The sequence below is a fragment of the Rhinolophus hipposideros genome, assembly GCF_964194185.1.
Source record: "Rhinolophus hipposideros genome assembly, chromosome: 23".
Taxonomy (NCBI): Eukaryota; Metazoa; Chordata; class Mammalia; order Chiroptera; family Rhinolophidae; genus Rhinolophus; species Rhinolophus hipposideros.
In genome coordinates, this window is record NC_138069.1 from 3,380,873 (window position 1) to 3,396,219 (window position 15,347).

General features: G+C 42.5%; 2 protein-coding genes across 2 annotated transcripts in view; both read left to right on the forward strand.

Moving 5' to 3' along the window:
• Window positions 1-2,483, forward strand: part of CANX (calnexin) — a 31,154-nt gene extending 28,671 nt beyond the window's left edge. Inside the window, exon 15 of the mRNA XM_081035925.1 lies at window positions 140-2,483. Within this exon, the coding sequence (XP_080892051.1) occupies window positions 140-193 (54 nt within the window). The 3' untranslated portion in view covers window positions 194-2,483. The remainder of the gene's footprint in view (window positions 1-139) is intronic.
• Window positions 2,484-4,458: 1,975 nt separating this feature from the next.
• MAML1 (mastermind like transcriptional coactivator 1) overlaps window positions 4,459-15,347 on the forward strand; it is a 39,539-nt gene continuing 28,650 nt past the window's right edge. The window contains exon 1 of the mRNA XM_081034998.1: window positions 4,459-4,992. Within this exon, the coding sequence (XP_080891124.1) occupies window positions 4,672-4,992 (321 nt within the window). The 5' untranslated portion in view covers window positions 4,459-4,671. The remainder of the gene's footprint in view (window positions 4,993-15,347) is intronic.

The following is a 15,347-nucleotide window of genomic DNA, read 5'->3' on the forward strand; positions in this document are numbered from 1 at the left end:
TTCTCAGCCCCTAAATGGGGCTCATGTGCCCACAGGCCAGTAGATTATTTAGGATTAAACAAGATAACATGTGAAGGCATGGTGTCTGATTCTTTTAATGCTAATCCTAGTGAATTTCTTGTTTTTTTTCAACCAACAGGAAGATGAAATTTTGAACAGATCACCAAGAAACAGAAAACCGCGAAGAGAGTGAAACTATCTTAAGAACTTGATCTGTGATTTCCTCCCTCCCCTTCCCCTGCAAGTGTGGTCCTAGGAGAGGACTTGACACACCTTAGGTTGAAACTCAGAAAACCTCCAGACGTCACCTTCAACAGGTTCCAGTCAAACACTAGCCCGTGTAACTTTAAACATCTAGCAGTAAATAAGTGCAGTTGTGACATAAAGGACCCTGTGTCTATAGAAAGAAAGCATTTAGCATAATGGTTGTGAAATGTAACATGAAGCAACTAACTCGTTTTGTTTTGTTTTTAAACATCTTTGTTTTTTAAAATAGAGTCATAGAACTTTGCCAGACTTCAAAATCTTGGCTTAATTTAATATATTAATCTGTCCCTGCAGAAATAACACCAATCTGTAGAAATGCTAGAGGGATGAATTGCAGTTTTCGTAACCCATTTCCTTTAAGTTTGGTATTACAAATCATTCAAGTGTCTCTGTCCCTTAAAATTGATAATCATGTTTAAAGTGCAGTCTCTTGTGGTTATAATTTTGTGTTGCTTGCTTCCATGACTCAATTCCTCCTAAGGAAATTGAGGAGAGGGATTGGACGGAAGCCCAAATTTATATAAAGGTTCTGTTTAAATTGTATTAAAAATAGACATAAAAAGAAAAAAATCTTTTCACTTGATGTTGGTTAGACCTTAAGTGTGTGTGTGTTCTGTTGCCCTTGGAACAGCTCAGTTCCCGGACAGCTTTGCAGTTAGTGGAGGAGGTGGCCTAATGTGGCACTCGGACCTCGTGTTCCACCTTGGCAGTGTCTGGGCTCCGGCCTTCTCGAGCCGATGGCTTTTTAAGGACTGCTACCAGGACATGTGAGATCCAGAATAGATGCAGATGTTTCCATCACATCGTCCACTGTGTCGACACTGTTTTCCTTCCCTTTTCCCCAAACTTCCAGCTTTCTCCTGCTATGCATTTCTTCACAGCGCAGCTTGCAGTCCATTGCTGAAAATAATTATAAGCTCTGCATAGTGTTAAGCTTTATTGTGATTGCCTGTATGTTTCTTCTTGCTTTTTAAAGCAGGCCCACACCTTTCCAGGGTCAAAGTGCAGGATAGTATACAATCTTTCACTTTTATCCATTTCTTTTACTCTGTGTAAAAAAAAAGGACGCCTAAGGGGCGTCAAATCCAGAGGCGAGCCAATTCAGAATTGACTGTAATTGAACACAGGCTAAAAGTATTGATGGGAGGAGCGACATAGAGCATGAGTTACCTGATTTGTGTAGCTGCTAAACTTTTTTTTTTCATTTGCCGTTCATGTAACAGTTGCGTCTTAAATTACATGACAAAACAGTCCTGTTAAAAAGAAATTTTTTTTTTAGTATGTGGCTTGTAGAGTTTTTTAAAAAGTGATGTTAGGTTTGTTTTTTCATATGGAATGCAGATGGGTGCTATCAGAGCCTCTCCCCCATCACTGTGGTGTAATAATATTACACCACATTGAAGTATATTCAGAATTAGATCTCTTAGCTTTATCCTTTCTTGAGAGGTGTTTCAAATGTACCGATGATACTGTTCCTTGCACTGAATATATAAACACTCCAGAGTGTTTATATTGGGGAGATATTGGGGAGGAAGTATATTTGTAAAAGATGAAGGCTGTATCTGTTTATTTTGTTTATCTTCAATTTTTTACTCGTTCACTTAAATTTTTATGAGGGTGGGATGTGTTTTTCTTGCTGTTCAGTGCTTTATTCTTTTCATCTGTTGTTCTGTGGTCACAGTGACCTTAGCTATGTAGCAGACTTTCCCAAATGTATTGAGTACAAATAAACAGTTACTTAGCAAGACCTGAAAATATGTCTGAAGGTTTCTCCTTGGAGCAAATGTGTGGGATCGTTGCATTTCCAGAAATCGGCCATCTTCACTCTGTTGATAATTCAATTTCCTCACTTGATTTCTTCCAATTGAGCTTTGGAATGACGAGTGTAAATCACTAACGTGTTCATTTGCCTGCCAGGGTTGTTTAGCAAAGTTTGTCAAAAACAAGTCTTGGTTCACTTTTTTGCTCTTTTTGTTGAAAGTACAGCCTCCTGATTAAATGTCTGACACATTAATGAATGACCAGCAGCAGTTTTCAGTTCTCTTTAAAAGGCACTTACATTATGATTTTACATGCTGGTTATCTGTCCCATTGTTGTGAAATGCCCACTCCATCAGATGTGTTCCTCAGTTTCTCCTGTCCACAAAATACTTGCCACTTTTCTCAAATTGTCACGTTACTAAATGGTATTACATTAAAGCCCTGTGTTAAGCATATACTTTTGACTGAACTTTTTCATAGTAACCTTCCAGTCGCGTGTTTTACTGTTTCAAAGTGGGTTAATCTTACTTTATTTGGCCACTATGTGAGAGTTTGCTAACATTCAGAAACTGTTACGGGCAGTGGTATCTGAGGGGGATTGGTTCCAGGACCCCTACAGATACCAAAATCCAAGGATACCCAAGTCCCTTCTATAAAATTGTGTAGTACTTGCATATAACCTACACACATCCTCCTATATATTTTAAATCATCTTTATGTTATAATACCTAATACAGTGTAAATGCTATTTAAATAGTTATACTCTGTTGTTTAGGGAATAATGACTCAAAAAAAGTCTGTGCATGTTTAGTACAGGTGCAACCAGCCACAGTCTTAGGCCTAACTACATAGAACAGGTGTCAGCAACAATATAGCTTGTTTTCCCTAGTTTTGATCCTTGGTGGTTAGCTGAATTTGAGTACATGGCAACCCTCTGATATGGAAAGCGAGCTGTACTGGATCCAATCAGTTCACTGTAGGTTTTGCCTCCTTTTCCTGCTGGATTGGGGTTCAATAGTTTCTGTTGTATCATTAGGATACTAGCTCAGAAAGGGAGGGTAATTTGTAGATAATATTCTTTAAGATTTGTGAGAACAACTTAATTTTTAAATTTGTATTAGAAAATAAATCTTTGTTCAGAATCAGATTTCATGTTTTACATATTCTTACATATTTCAGGGAGGTTTCTGAAAGGACAATACTTTTTAGTGTACTATTATTAGACTTGGATGGCTTACTGAAGTACACAAAACTCAGTGCTCCTAGTTACTATTTCCTATTAGGAAAGAAATCATTTAATTCTGGTGTAAAATTTGTTTGAAGACTGGTAAGAAGCAGGACCACCGTGTGTCATCTGTAAGCCCCAGGCACTTGCACCTCGGTGGGCCACTTGTACTTTTTTACTGCATTTGTATAAAAAATACTATGAATGAGGACTTTTTCCCCTGATTTTAAAATATTTTCGTGGGCCCTTGTAAAAAGTTGCTGTAACAAATGTTTGAACTGTTGAGGGTTCAGACCCCGTTTATCTTTTTTAGCAGTCCGGGTTCCTAATAGCGCTTGGCTCACCACAGAGCATCGGGTTTTATTGCCCGCTCATTGCTCCAGGTGTGTTTTCCCAGGCTCCCTCCTCCTCTGCCGGCTACGGAGTTATAATACTGGCGCCCGAGTGCCTTTGGTTGGATTTGGTTGAGTGACTGGGTTTTGCCTAACACAGTCTTTTAAGTGTAAGGCTTGTAGTTAGACTGGTTAGATGAGACTTGCGCACTCGCCTCATATGCTGGGGCTATTTTTTTTTTTTTGTAAGCAGTAGCTGAGCTTGAGAAATGTGTTCCAATTTTTATATGAAGTGGACATTGACAGTCTCAACGGTTCAGAATGGTGCAAGGGGTAACCTTTTCCAGCTCATCGTGGACAGTTCTGGCCAATTATGAGGCTGGATGTGAGGAATGAGGTCGAAGAGAAACAGCTGATACTGAAAACGCGTGGCCGCTTTCGAGTTTACGAAAGCCGAATTCAGAACGGCTGCGAGGAGAAGGATGACGAGCTGCGGAGCCGGGCGGCGCCTGGGTCGGGCCAGCTCCCCGGCGCCTGCTGCCCGGCTCTCCACGGCGGACCCGGAAGGGCCCGCGGCGGGGGCGGCGCTCAGGCCGGGGTCAGTGGCTCCGAGCTGCGTGCCCAGGCCTGAGGCCCGCCTCTCACTGGAGGGTTCCTTTTAAACTCCGCCGGGGAGCCCCTCTGCGGCTCGGGTGTGCCCGCCCCCACCCCTCGGGCGGCCCGCTCCTTCTCCTCCGATTGGTCGCAGTTCCTGTTCATCAGCAGTGACGCCGGGGTCGCCTGCCGGGGCCCCGCCCTCTTCCGAGAGCTCTGAAAACAATTTTAAGATGGCGGCGGAGGCGGCGCGGAAAACAATGGGCCCGGGGCGGCGGGGCCAGGCCGAGGCCTGAGGTGGGCAGCGAGCGCCGGCCGCGGTCGGGCCGAGCGGGGCCGGAGGAAGACTCGCTGCCGCGCGCGAGCCCGCTCCGCAGCCCGCGGGGCCATGGCGCGGCCGTGAGGCGGCCGGCCGCCGGCGGTGAGCGGATCCCGCAGTGCCCGCCGGCCCGGGAGGCCCGCCCCGGGCCCGGCCCGTGCTGCCCGCGGCCCATGGTGCTGCCCACCTGCCCCATGGCGGAGTTCGCGCTGCCGCGGCACAGCGCGGTCATGGAGCGCCTCCGCCGGCGCATCGAGCTGTGCCGGCGCCACCACAGCACCTGCGAGGCCCGCTACGAGGCCGTGTCGCCCGAGCGCCTGGAGCTCGAGCGCCAGCACACCTTCGCCCTGCACCAGCGCTGCATCCAGGCCAAGGCCAAGCGCGCCGGCAAGCACCGGCCACCGCCCGCCCCGGCCGCCGCCGCCGCCCCGCCGCCCGCCGCGACCCCGCGCCACGACGCCGCCGACGGCCCCGAGCACGGCCGCCCCGTCGCGGTGAGTAGGGCGCGGGGAGCGTGTCCGGCCGCGGCCGGGACGCCCGGGACGCCCGGGGCCTGCGCTCCCGGGCCTGGGTCGGAGGGGCTGCCCTGGCGGGGACGGAGCGGTGGTCACCTGCGGGAAACGACACTGGCGTCACTGTGGGGACGGGAGCGTGGGGACTTGACAGTCCGGCGTCGCTGGGGAGGCCGGCGGACGCAGCCGACAGGTTTGCTTCAGGCGGGTGCGGGGAGTCTGAGGGCTGCGTGAGCGCGCTGGCCGCGCGGTGGCCTCGTCCTTTCGCGAACGTCTGTGGGATCCTTGCTCTTTGCTGGGACCGGACTTACGCATGGAAACCAGCTGTCCTTCCGTCGACCAGATAAACTGCTGAGTGGGAAAATCCAGAACGCTTTGGAAACCGTAGGAACGGCGTAGCACCGCGGTCCGGTTGCATTGGAGCATTCCTTGCCCGGGCTGCCCTGAAATGTGTGGGCTGTGGTCACAGCGCTGCTATGGACAGTTCCAGTTTTAGTTTATAAGCCGCTTTAAAATGTCTGGTAATGTTACAGGGGTTGCTGGTGAATTATTTCAGGGAGGTTTTCCTCCCCGAAACTGATTTGTAAAAGGGAGACAAAAGTGTTGTTGTTGTTGTTTTCTTGGTAATTTTAAGTTTAAACAAATGTTCCCCACCGAATCTGTTCCGTGTGTTTCTAAACGCACGCCTTTACTGCCTGTCACTTGGGCCCCCCGGCAGTGCCCCCCCCGACCAGCCTTCGGCCTCCTCCGAGCGCTGGGCGCCCACGGAGAGCGGCCGTCGCCTGCGCTGCTGGACGTCGCGTTGCCTACAGCTCCCACGGGCTGTGCTCCTCGCTTTTCTCACCTGCAAACTGCAGAGATGTGCAGCTTCTTATCCTCCGTGATTCTTATAAGACTCAAAAGAAATTATTGTGGATGTGAAAATGTTTTCACGAATGGAAAGGCGGCCTGCGGTACCCTCCTGCGCACCTCTCCAACCCTGCCATCCTTCAGGCCCCGCTCATCCTCCTCTTCTCCAAAGCTGATTTCTGACCACACTAGCCCATAGCAGTCAGAATCAACGTTGCCAAAACATTTAGGAAACGTATTGTCTTGGCTGTTTATTTTTAGCACGTAGTCACATACTACTTTGGTCATGTCTTGCCAACTAGACTGTAAACCCTGGGAGGCAGGGAGAGGTTTGGCTCAGTTCCGTGCGCTTCTTAGGCTCTCGGCATGTGTTTGTTGAATGATTGCTATTAAACTTGGCAGTACTTTGTTCCGTAATTTATCGTCTTATGCACCAACCTTAAAAGCAAAATGGCTTAACTTCATGACACCTTTATAACAACTTGTTTTAAGGAAGGACTTCAAGAGTAGTGGGTGGTCATTCCAGGTTAAGTAAAGAAAGCTCATAAAAATCTTCGTTTTACACACACACAGTTGCCTTGAACTCCCTCTAGAAAGCATATTAGTAGTGATTCAGTTTCTTTAAAGAGAGTAGGAGTTTAGACCCTCTATGGTATTTTTAGTCCTGAATTAATGGAGACATTAGGTATGTTGTTTGAAGAGAAATTAATTTTGAGTGTGTTAGAACTGGAATCTGGCTTGTTGGTTATTCCTTTGGGTGTCAGTCTGATTAGATGTGTCGAGTTACATTGATGTCTTATCACATTAAATCTTGATGCATGGATTTCATGAGTTTCAACTTGAGAGTGGAAGTGCTCTTCTGTCTCCCTACCAGGAAGAGGACCCCTTTTCACTTCACTTTCCAGGTGATTCTAGCTATGCTCTTCGGCCTTGGAATGGGATCGCAGGAATGGAAGATCAATGTCACTAAGAAAACAGTGACATTTTCCATTTTAGTGGCTCCGTCACCTCACAAGGGGGGAGAGACCTTGCCTGGGTAGGATATGACTTGGAGAGAGGGCACAGCTTGCACAGGGAGAGGGACGGTCATTGTTATTTTTGACAATTCTATATATGTTTGATACAAATATAGAAATATATCAAATCTCTATATATGTAGAATAACGTACGGAATATTATTTCTTCTTTTTCCCCCCAAAAGTACTGTAGTACTGTTAGGTGGCTGTCTCATACCTACAGTTACCATTAACAAACCATTTGTGCAGCTTTTTGAAAAGGGATCAAATTAACTAATAGAGTTCACCTTTAGGTTTTTTCCTTTTAGGATGTCCCACCGCAGCAAAATCTTAACCACTATCTGCTTACTCTGTTAAAGATGGATCAGAAACAGTGCTTCAGACTCTATCTAGTTGTCAAGGAATGACCTCACTAGGTTTTCTTCATGCTGTGTGTGCTCTTTAGAAACCAAATAGTAGTTTTCTAATGACAATTATGGTTGACTTTTTATTAGGAACACTAGATTATAGAGAATTACCCCCACACACACTTTATACATGTATTCTGCAATGAAAATAGTCTTTTACAATAGCTTGAACTTTTTTCTTTTAGTAAAATGCTGAAAAGGTTTATGACTCGTCCCTTTATCCACCGTTATTATTTTGTGCTGCTTGATAGTCTAAAAGTAGAAATTTGACAGAAAAATGCCAAATTTCCAGTTTCATGGAAATTGCCTTCCTTGCTTAGCTTAGGTGTGCAAAATTTCTTCCTCTATCTCTTTAACTTTTATTTATACATAATTTAAAACAAAAACTACACAAATAGTATAAAGAACATGTTAGATTCTACCCACTGTCCCCAGTGTGCCCCGTTTACTTTATCATTTGCACATACCCTCTCTCCCTCTCTAAAACTGTTGTTCTCTGAACCACCTGAGAGGACAGTGCACATCTCATTGCTCTCTACTTCCAAATACCCCAGTGTATACCTTCTAAGAGTTAAGAAGTATGTGCACGTTTTTAATAATGATTTTGTGGACCGAAATCATGTAAGAATTATTCAAATACATTATTTCTAGGGAGTAGATATTTCTGAACATAAAACAGACATTGTGCTGTAATCATAGTTTTAGAGAAAAGATGACTAATGTGGCTTTAGGATCCCATTTCTTCCTATAACATCTGGGACCTTGTCCTAGCACCCTCTTTCCTTTTTTATTGTCAGTATCCGGTTTCCCACAGCATCCTTCCCTTCAGCTTGAAAGCACAAGCAGATATTCCCTTCTTTTGTCTTTTCTCACCCTCAAACTAGCATTCCGTCTTCTTCCTTCCCTTTGCCCTTTCCTTGAACTTCCCATTTACTCAGCCCATTGTAATCTGCCTTCTACCTCTTCTACTTTTCCTACTTTGCCCCCTGAAAGGACACCAAAGATGGAATTGCCAAATTTAGTGGCTTCTTAGTCATCATTCTTCTTGACTTCCTCCTTCTTAAGACTCTTCTCTGGGCCTTTACTCTCTTCTGATTTTCTTTCCAGCTTTTTGACTTTTTTTTCTCAGTCTCTTTCCTGCTTTCTCATATTAATTCATACAACAATCATACAACAAATATTTTGAGTGCCTACTGTGGGCCAGAACGTATTTTAGGCACTAGAAATACAGCAGTGAACAGGACAAATTAAAACTGCTTTCATAGAGAAAATTATCTCATCGATAATTTTAAAAATTAATTTTAGAATTTCCAGAAGACTCTGCCCAACCAACCCTTCTCTTGCTTGAATAAATCTTCCTTCTGTAAAACAAAGAAATAATAAAAATTAGTTTTAAATTATAATAAATCCTAAGAAAAATTAAGAGTAGTGTGATACTGAGCGATTTATAGTTGCAGCTTTAGATTAGACGCTTTGTCTTAATTTGGGCCTGAATGACAGGAGGGTTATCCGTTAGCCAAAAGTCTCAAGAAAGAACATTCCAGTTAGAACCACCAGCACAAAGTCTCTGAGGCAGGAACCTTCTGAGCTTGCATGAAGAAAAGAAAGGCGGTCAGTGTGGCCGGTAGGCAGGTGGTATGAGAGGTGGGTGAGCAAGGATCAGATCGAGTGCAGTGGGAAGCAATAGCAGGATTTTAAGCAGAAACATGACGTGATGTGACTTATTTTTTAAAGCCCATTCTAGTGCTGGATAGGATTGGTGTGGGTAAGAGTGGATGCAGTTAAGGTTTTTGCAGTGGTGCAGGCTGGGGCTGGTGTAGTAGAGGAAATGAAGAGGACGAGATGGATTCTGGGCAGCTCCTGATGGTAGAGGTAGAAGTTTGGTGACAGGCTAGATGGAGTAGATGGGGGCAAGAGGGAAGGGGAGTGTTGAGGGGAATTTTGCGTTTTTTTGGCTTGAGAAACTGCTCACTTTTTAAATAGTTATGTTTTCCATCCTCTACTTTGTAATGTCATTGACTTTCATACATTGTCTATCACCTGTAAGATTCTCCAAATTTCTAGATTCTACAGAGGTTCAGATCCATATTTCCAAATGTCTACTAGACATTTCCATTTTGAGTTTCCACATGTCCAAAATGGACTCTCCCCTTTTCCTGCCAATCTTATATTCCTTTGGAATGTTTTCCCTAGCACGTTCAACCAAAGTGGAAACCTGGGAGTTCCACACTCCTTTCCTTCACTTCCAGCTTTCAGTTGCTTTCAGTTGCTCAATGAACGTTGAGCTCCTACTGGGAGCCAGGAATTGTGGTGTCACAGGGTCTATGTCAGGCAGCCTAATGGGAAGTATGTAGTAAATAGGTAATTTCAAAGCCATGTTGGGGGTTTCAAAGCCTGTGGGAATATTGGGGAAAGGATGCCTCTTTGGGTGAGGTTTGGAAAGCTTTAAAGATTTGGCTTTTAAATGAGTCTTAATATTTTGCCAGATGCTCTTCCCAAAGGGTGTTCAATGGAACACTGATTTCAAGTGCCATATTAAAAAGAGTTGAACAAATTTAGGAGACACTGGGATAAACAGACTTAAACAGTTTCCTTATTTAGGACATTTCCAAACCTTTAATACGCTAATATGCAATGGGGACCTGAGCTCTCTCTTATCAAAGGCATCTAATAGGATTTTGATCCTTTTGGGAAACTAAGCCAAAGCACAAAATTATGACAATGAGTAGTTCTTTGATTTTGGGGCTTGAAGTGCCTGGAACCTGGAAGATAAAGCTGGAAACATAGGAGTCAAATCATGAAAAGCTGTACATTTGATAATAGGTATTTGGACCAAATAATTGTGAAACATTGTGAATTTCCTCACACTTTTTTTTGTTGACAACTAAAGCTTTTCATCCGAAGTTTTTAAGCTTATCAAAAATTATGCATTTACTATGTTGATCTATAATGCATTTATTATGTTGCTCAATTGTATACTAAACTATCATAACTCAATTTATTAAGTGAACTATAAGAAATAAGCAATTTATATAACATGGAGTCTTATAAAGTGCTATATATATTTAATGTGAATCAACTATTCTAAAAGGGAAAGAAAAGGGGAAGAAAAATACTATTTATAGTTGAAGGGGATATAAATTCCAGAGAATTATAAAATTAACATTTAAAAATAAAAAGGTTACATCACTTTTTAAAATGTAGCTAGTGGAATCTGAATACCTTAACAATATGCTTTCATCAGTTATTTAAAGAATGCTTTTCTTTAACAAAAATTTAAAATCATTCCTTTTTCTCCTGGAACTTGTGTTTCTTTTACACTTGCCCCACATAATTTTATTCTTTTTTTGTTTTTCTCTCCTTTCTTCTGCCTCTCCCCACTCCCCACGCCGATTCAAGCCGTTGTTTCTCAGTCTAGTTGTGTAGGATACAGCTCCTTGGCCCATGCTGGTATTAGGAGCCTTGCACTACCTCCCTCCCCTTCAGCTGAGGCAGTCGGTCGCAGGTCACCAGCTCACAGCAGCAGCTCACTCTGGCCACTGGCCACTCATGGCAGCACACAGTAGCCGGTGGCAGCACACGGCAGCCCACGCCAACCTCTGGCTGCTCAGGGCAGCCCAGCTCCAGGGAGAGCTGTTGTTCACCATCTTAGCTGTAGAGGGCGCAGCTCCCTGGCCCATGTGGGAATGGAACCTGTGGCCTTGGTGTTAGGATCTTGGTGCTCCAACCACCTGAGCTGCAGGTCCGGCCCCATGTAGTTTTATTCTAACATACTGAATGCTTGCAGTTCTTTTTATTTGATTAGCATATTTTTCTAGAACAAAAAAAAGATATAAAAATTGAAATTAAAAACTTTTCAATTTACTTTGATCATAAAACTATGCATATTTTTGCTCTTTTCAAGTTAATTTACACAGAATATATGTAACATTTGTATATGTAGCATTTATGTATGAAGGCTGTGTGTAGCATCTGAGTATTAACGAGTGTTTATTTCAATACGTTGAGTTATAGTAATTGAGTACACAACAAAATAAATGCATTATACATTTTTGTAATTAATTATTAATCAAAAAAACACAAGTTTATTAGAAATGCCTCACTTAATGAGATGGATGAGGCTTCCCTTTCCTGAGTGTTCACATAAGCATAGATGTATTTGTTGACAAAATGATAGTGCTCGATTCTATTTCTATTTTTTGTTTTTATAAATTTAAGTCCCATAAATCCTTGTTTACATAAATAAATAAAAAAGAAAGGAAGAAATTTAGTATAGTAATGTTATGTAATTTTTTTGAAACTTGAGTTGTATGCTAGAAATCACAATGATGTATCATCAAAAATTAATTTACTAATTAGCTGACAACTGGGTTGGATACACCTTTAATTTATTGAAAGCAAAGAATTAGAAACCATCTTGACTTACAAAAGGATGAATCTAGTCATTGGTTATTTACTTTCTCAGTTACTGATAATATAACACAAATCTTACCAATTGATTATTGGATATACCTGTTATTCTTTCACACAGAGGTACCTTGTTTAATCTAATATGTTCAAAATTGGTTAGGAAAATGAAAATGCTGTTATTTCAGTACACCTTTGCCAATACAGTAGTTTTTGATAAAATACTTTTTATCTGCTTTAGCTAATATTTTCATCAAAATCTTAGAAGTGCTGTTATATCTTGTTTAATGTGTGGAAAATGTCTACTGTATGACCTAACTGGCAAAACCAGTTTTGTCTTCGTTGTCAAATTCATCAGCCAAATCAGACTCAGCTGTCTGTCAGAAAAAGTTTGACTTCATTTTTCAACTGTACCTGCTACATCTCTGTGATAAGCCCCTCACTTCCAAGGGAGAGAGTTCACGAGCATGGAGCCTTGTCATGAGTTTTATTGCCTGTCAGATACGATGCATTGCCTTCATATTTCTTACCCACGTTCTCTATGCTGTCTCATGGCATGTTCCTTCACTGATTGATTAGTTGAGGGTGGAAGAATGATGTTTTTAATTGAAAAATATCACCACTCCTGCTTCCTGCTCTAGGGTATATCTGAGTTTAAAGCGTCCCAACTCACAGGCCAAACTTAGGCAACCCATGTGCTCAAGGCTGTCGTGGGCGGTGGACTGCCGCGCTGCCTAGCTGAGCAGCTGACAGACCAGTACAGACACATAGTTGAAGTGGCATCAGCTGGACCATGCCTGGTGGGGCAGCATGTTGCTGGATGGCATCTGCAACCATGGGGATGAAGCCCATGTGCGATACACCCAAGATCCCCAAAGTAATACTTTGAATGTACTTCTTTGAAAACAGCCTAATTTCTCTTCGTGTCTTCCCATGTCTGTCCTTCCCCAGTCTCTCATAATGTCTGCCTCCTCAGCCTTCAGAACTTTGCCCATGTGTCATCTCCAGGATGCCTTGCCTCAGTTGTTCCTCAAGCTGGACTAGGTCCTTAACCTCTGTCAGAACAGTTCCACGGAGCTTTAATTAGTGTGTTTACTGCGCTCCATTAGATTAGGAGCAACTTGAGAGCAAAACCAAGAGTCCAGCACCATACCTGCCACATATTTAGCAGTCAGAAGCATAGATTGAATGAATAGTAATAATACTGTGGAAGGGAATGAGAAGCTGTATGTTTTTAGGCTATGGTCATTTCAAAAATGGAGTGGGTAGAGGTAAGATGATAGACCCAGATCTGTGCTCCCATGTTCCTGGCAGCCTTATTCACAGTAGCCAAGAGGTGGACGCAATCTAAATTTCCATCAACAGATGAGTAGGTAAAGAAAACGTGGTATATACGTACAATGGAGTATTATTCACTCTTAAAAAGGAAGGAAATCATGTTATATGCCAAAAGATGGATGAACCCTGAGAACATGATGCTATGTAAAATCACTTAGTTGCAAAAAGACAAATACCGTATGATTTCAATTATATGAGATATCTGAAATAGTCAAACCCTTGGAAACAGAAAGTAGAATGCTAGTTTCCAAGGCTGGCGGGAAGGGGGAATCATTCATTCAGTGGGTATAAAGTTTCAGTTTGCAAGATTAAAAACTTCTAGAGATTTGTTTTAGAACAGTGTGCATATAGTTAACACTATTGTACACTTAAAAAGGGTTAAGATAGTAAATTTTATGATATGGGTTTTTGACCACAATTTTTGAAAAATTATAGGACAAAAACCATGAATTTACAGACCACATGCCCTGAAAATTTTCTAAGGGCTTCTTCATAAAGGCAATGAAATTAGACAGACTAGAGTCATTTTAAAGTCAATCAAAGAAAGATGTGATAGATTCTGTGACTCTCTGCGTAAATATAAAACAAGGAAAAGGTTTGTGTCTCTATTGTTGTATAGTAGTACCTTTATTGCTGTATAGTTATAAAGTGTGTTAATCTAAACAATAACAAAAAAGACAGTAGGCCCTGTGTCTCAGGGAAGGACGGTCCTGCTGATGAGCAGAAGGAAGATAATTCAGTATTTGCATACAGACGGGGTGAAGGTTATTATGGGTCAGAAGTCAAAAACCTAAATGCAATGACCGTTTTGGCTTAAAGTAATAGTATGACTTTAAGCATGATACTCATTCTCTCTGCTCCAAATTCCTCATCTTTAAAGGGTGTTAAGGGGAAAAACAATTCTAAGAGACCAAAGATTGTAAACTAAGTGGAAAAATTTTACCTCTAAGCAGGTAACCCAATCTAGCACAGTCTAGGCTCTCTCTCTGAGGGTTGAGATTCACGGGAGGTAAAACAGGGCAGTTCTTCTAAAGCCAGAAGACCGCAAAGCATCTCTTCCCTTACTGGGAAAGCGAAGTCTCTGAGTGTTGCTGATGCGCTAATGATATCAGGACTTTTCTGTTAAGGAAGCCATGAGCAGGCTGGAGGTGATACACTGTGGAATGGGTCAGTTGTCGTGGGATTCGGCCTTCAGCTGCCTCTGCTGCTTGTAGCAGTCCCTCCCCACCCCATCCACGTTTCAGTTACCGAGGTTTGCTTTCCACGGTTTCAGTTACCCATGGTCAATTGTGGTCTGAAAATATTAAATGAAAAATTCCACAAATAATTCATAAGTTTTAAATTGAAATCCAGCCATTGCCATCTTCATGGCTCGATGATCCAGGATTACACAAATCAGATTATCCTCTATCTGACGTGTCCTCAGAAGGTAAATAGTAGCCTAACACCTGCTTATTCCCCTCACTTCATCTCATCACATAGGCATTTCAGCACCTCACATCATTATAAGAAGAGTGAGTACAGTACAATAAGATATTTAGAGAGAGATCACATTCCCATAACTTGTACTATCTGTGGTTTAGACATCCACTGGGGGTCTTGGAATGTATCCCCCACAGATAAGGGGGAACTACTCTATGTGATGTGCTGTCTTAGGACCACGAAATCCATTATTGGGCCTGCTTTGATGTAAGTAACTTAGCTGGTCAGGTCACAATAAAATTTTAAAAGAACCAGGCTCTTTAAATATATTGCCATTTAATCCTCACAGCAGTCTCATATGTAGATATTATTATGTCCAATTTTACATGTAAGGAAAAAAAGTGAGACTCATAGGTTACCTTGCCAAGGTTGCCAGCTCAGTCGTTAGGACTAAAGTTCAAACCAAAGTCCAATACCAAAGATCTTTATCTTTCCACTATGACATTTAGCTTTTGCAGATGAAATCATACATGGGGAAGCACTTTATAAAACCTGGAAGTTTTTTTTAGAAACAAATTACTGGTTAATGTTTTTCACTCAAAGACACTCTTGTGTCTGAGTGGTGCATATATAAGAATTACTTAGGACAATTTTTGACTATACATCTCCTTGCCTCTTCCCTCTTTCACCTCCCCTGATGTTTATCCCTTATTGCTGCTGAAATGAGTCACTGTATTGATGGGAATATGTCATGTCGCTTAGTTGTGTGGTGGTAGGTTAATGTTTGCTCTCAATTCTTTACTCTCTAGGTCATGTTATAAACCCACACCCTTGCCATAGCTTCTTAGCAGGCAGAGTATACTTCCCCATCCCTTGATTTGGTGCTTGGACTTAGGAC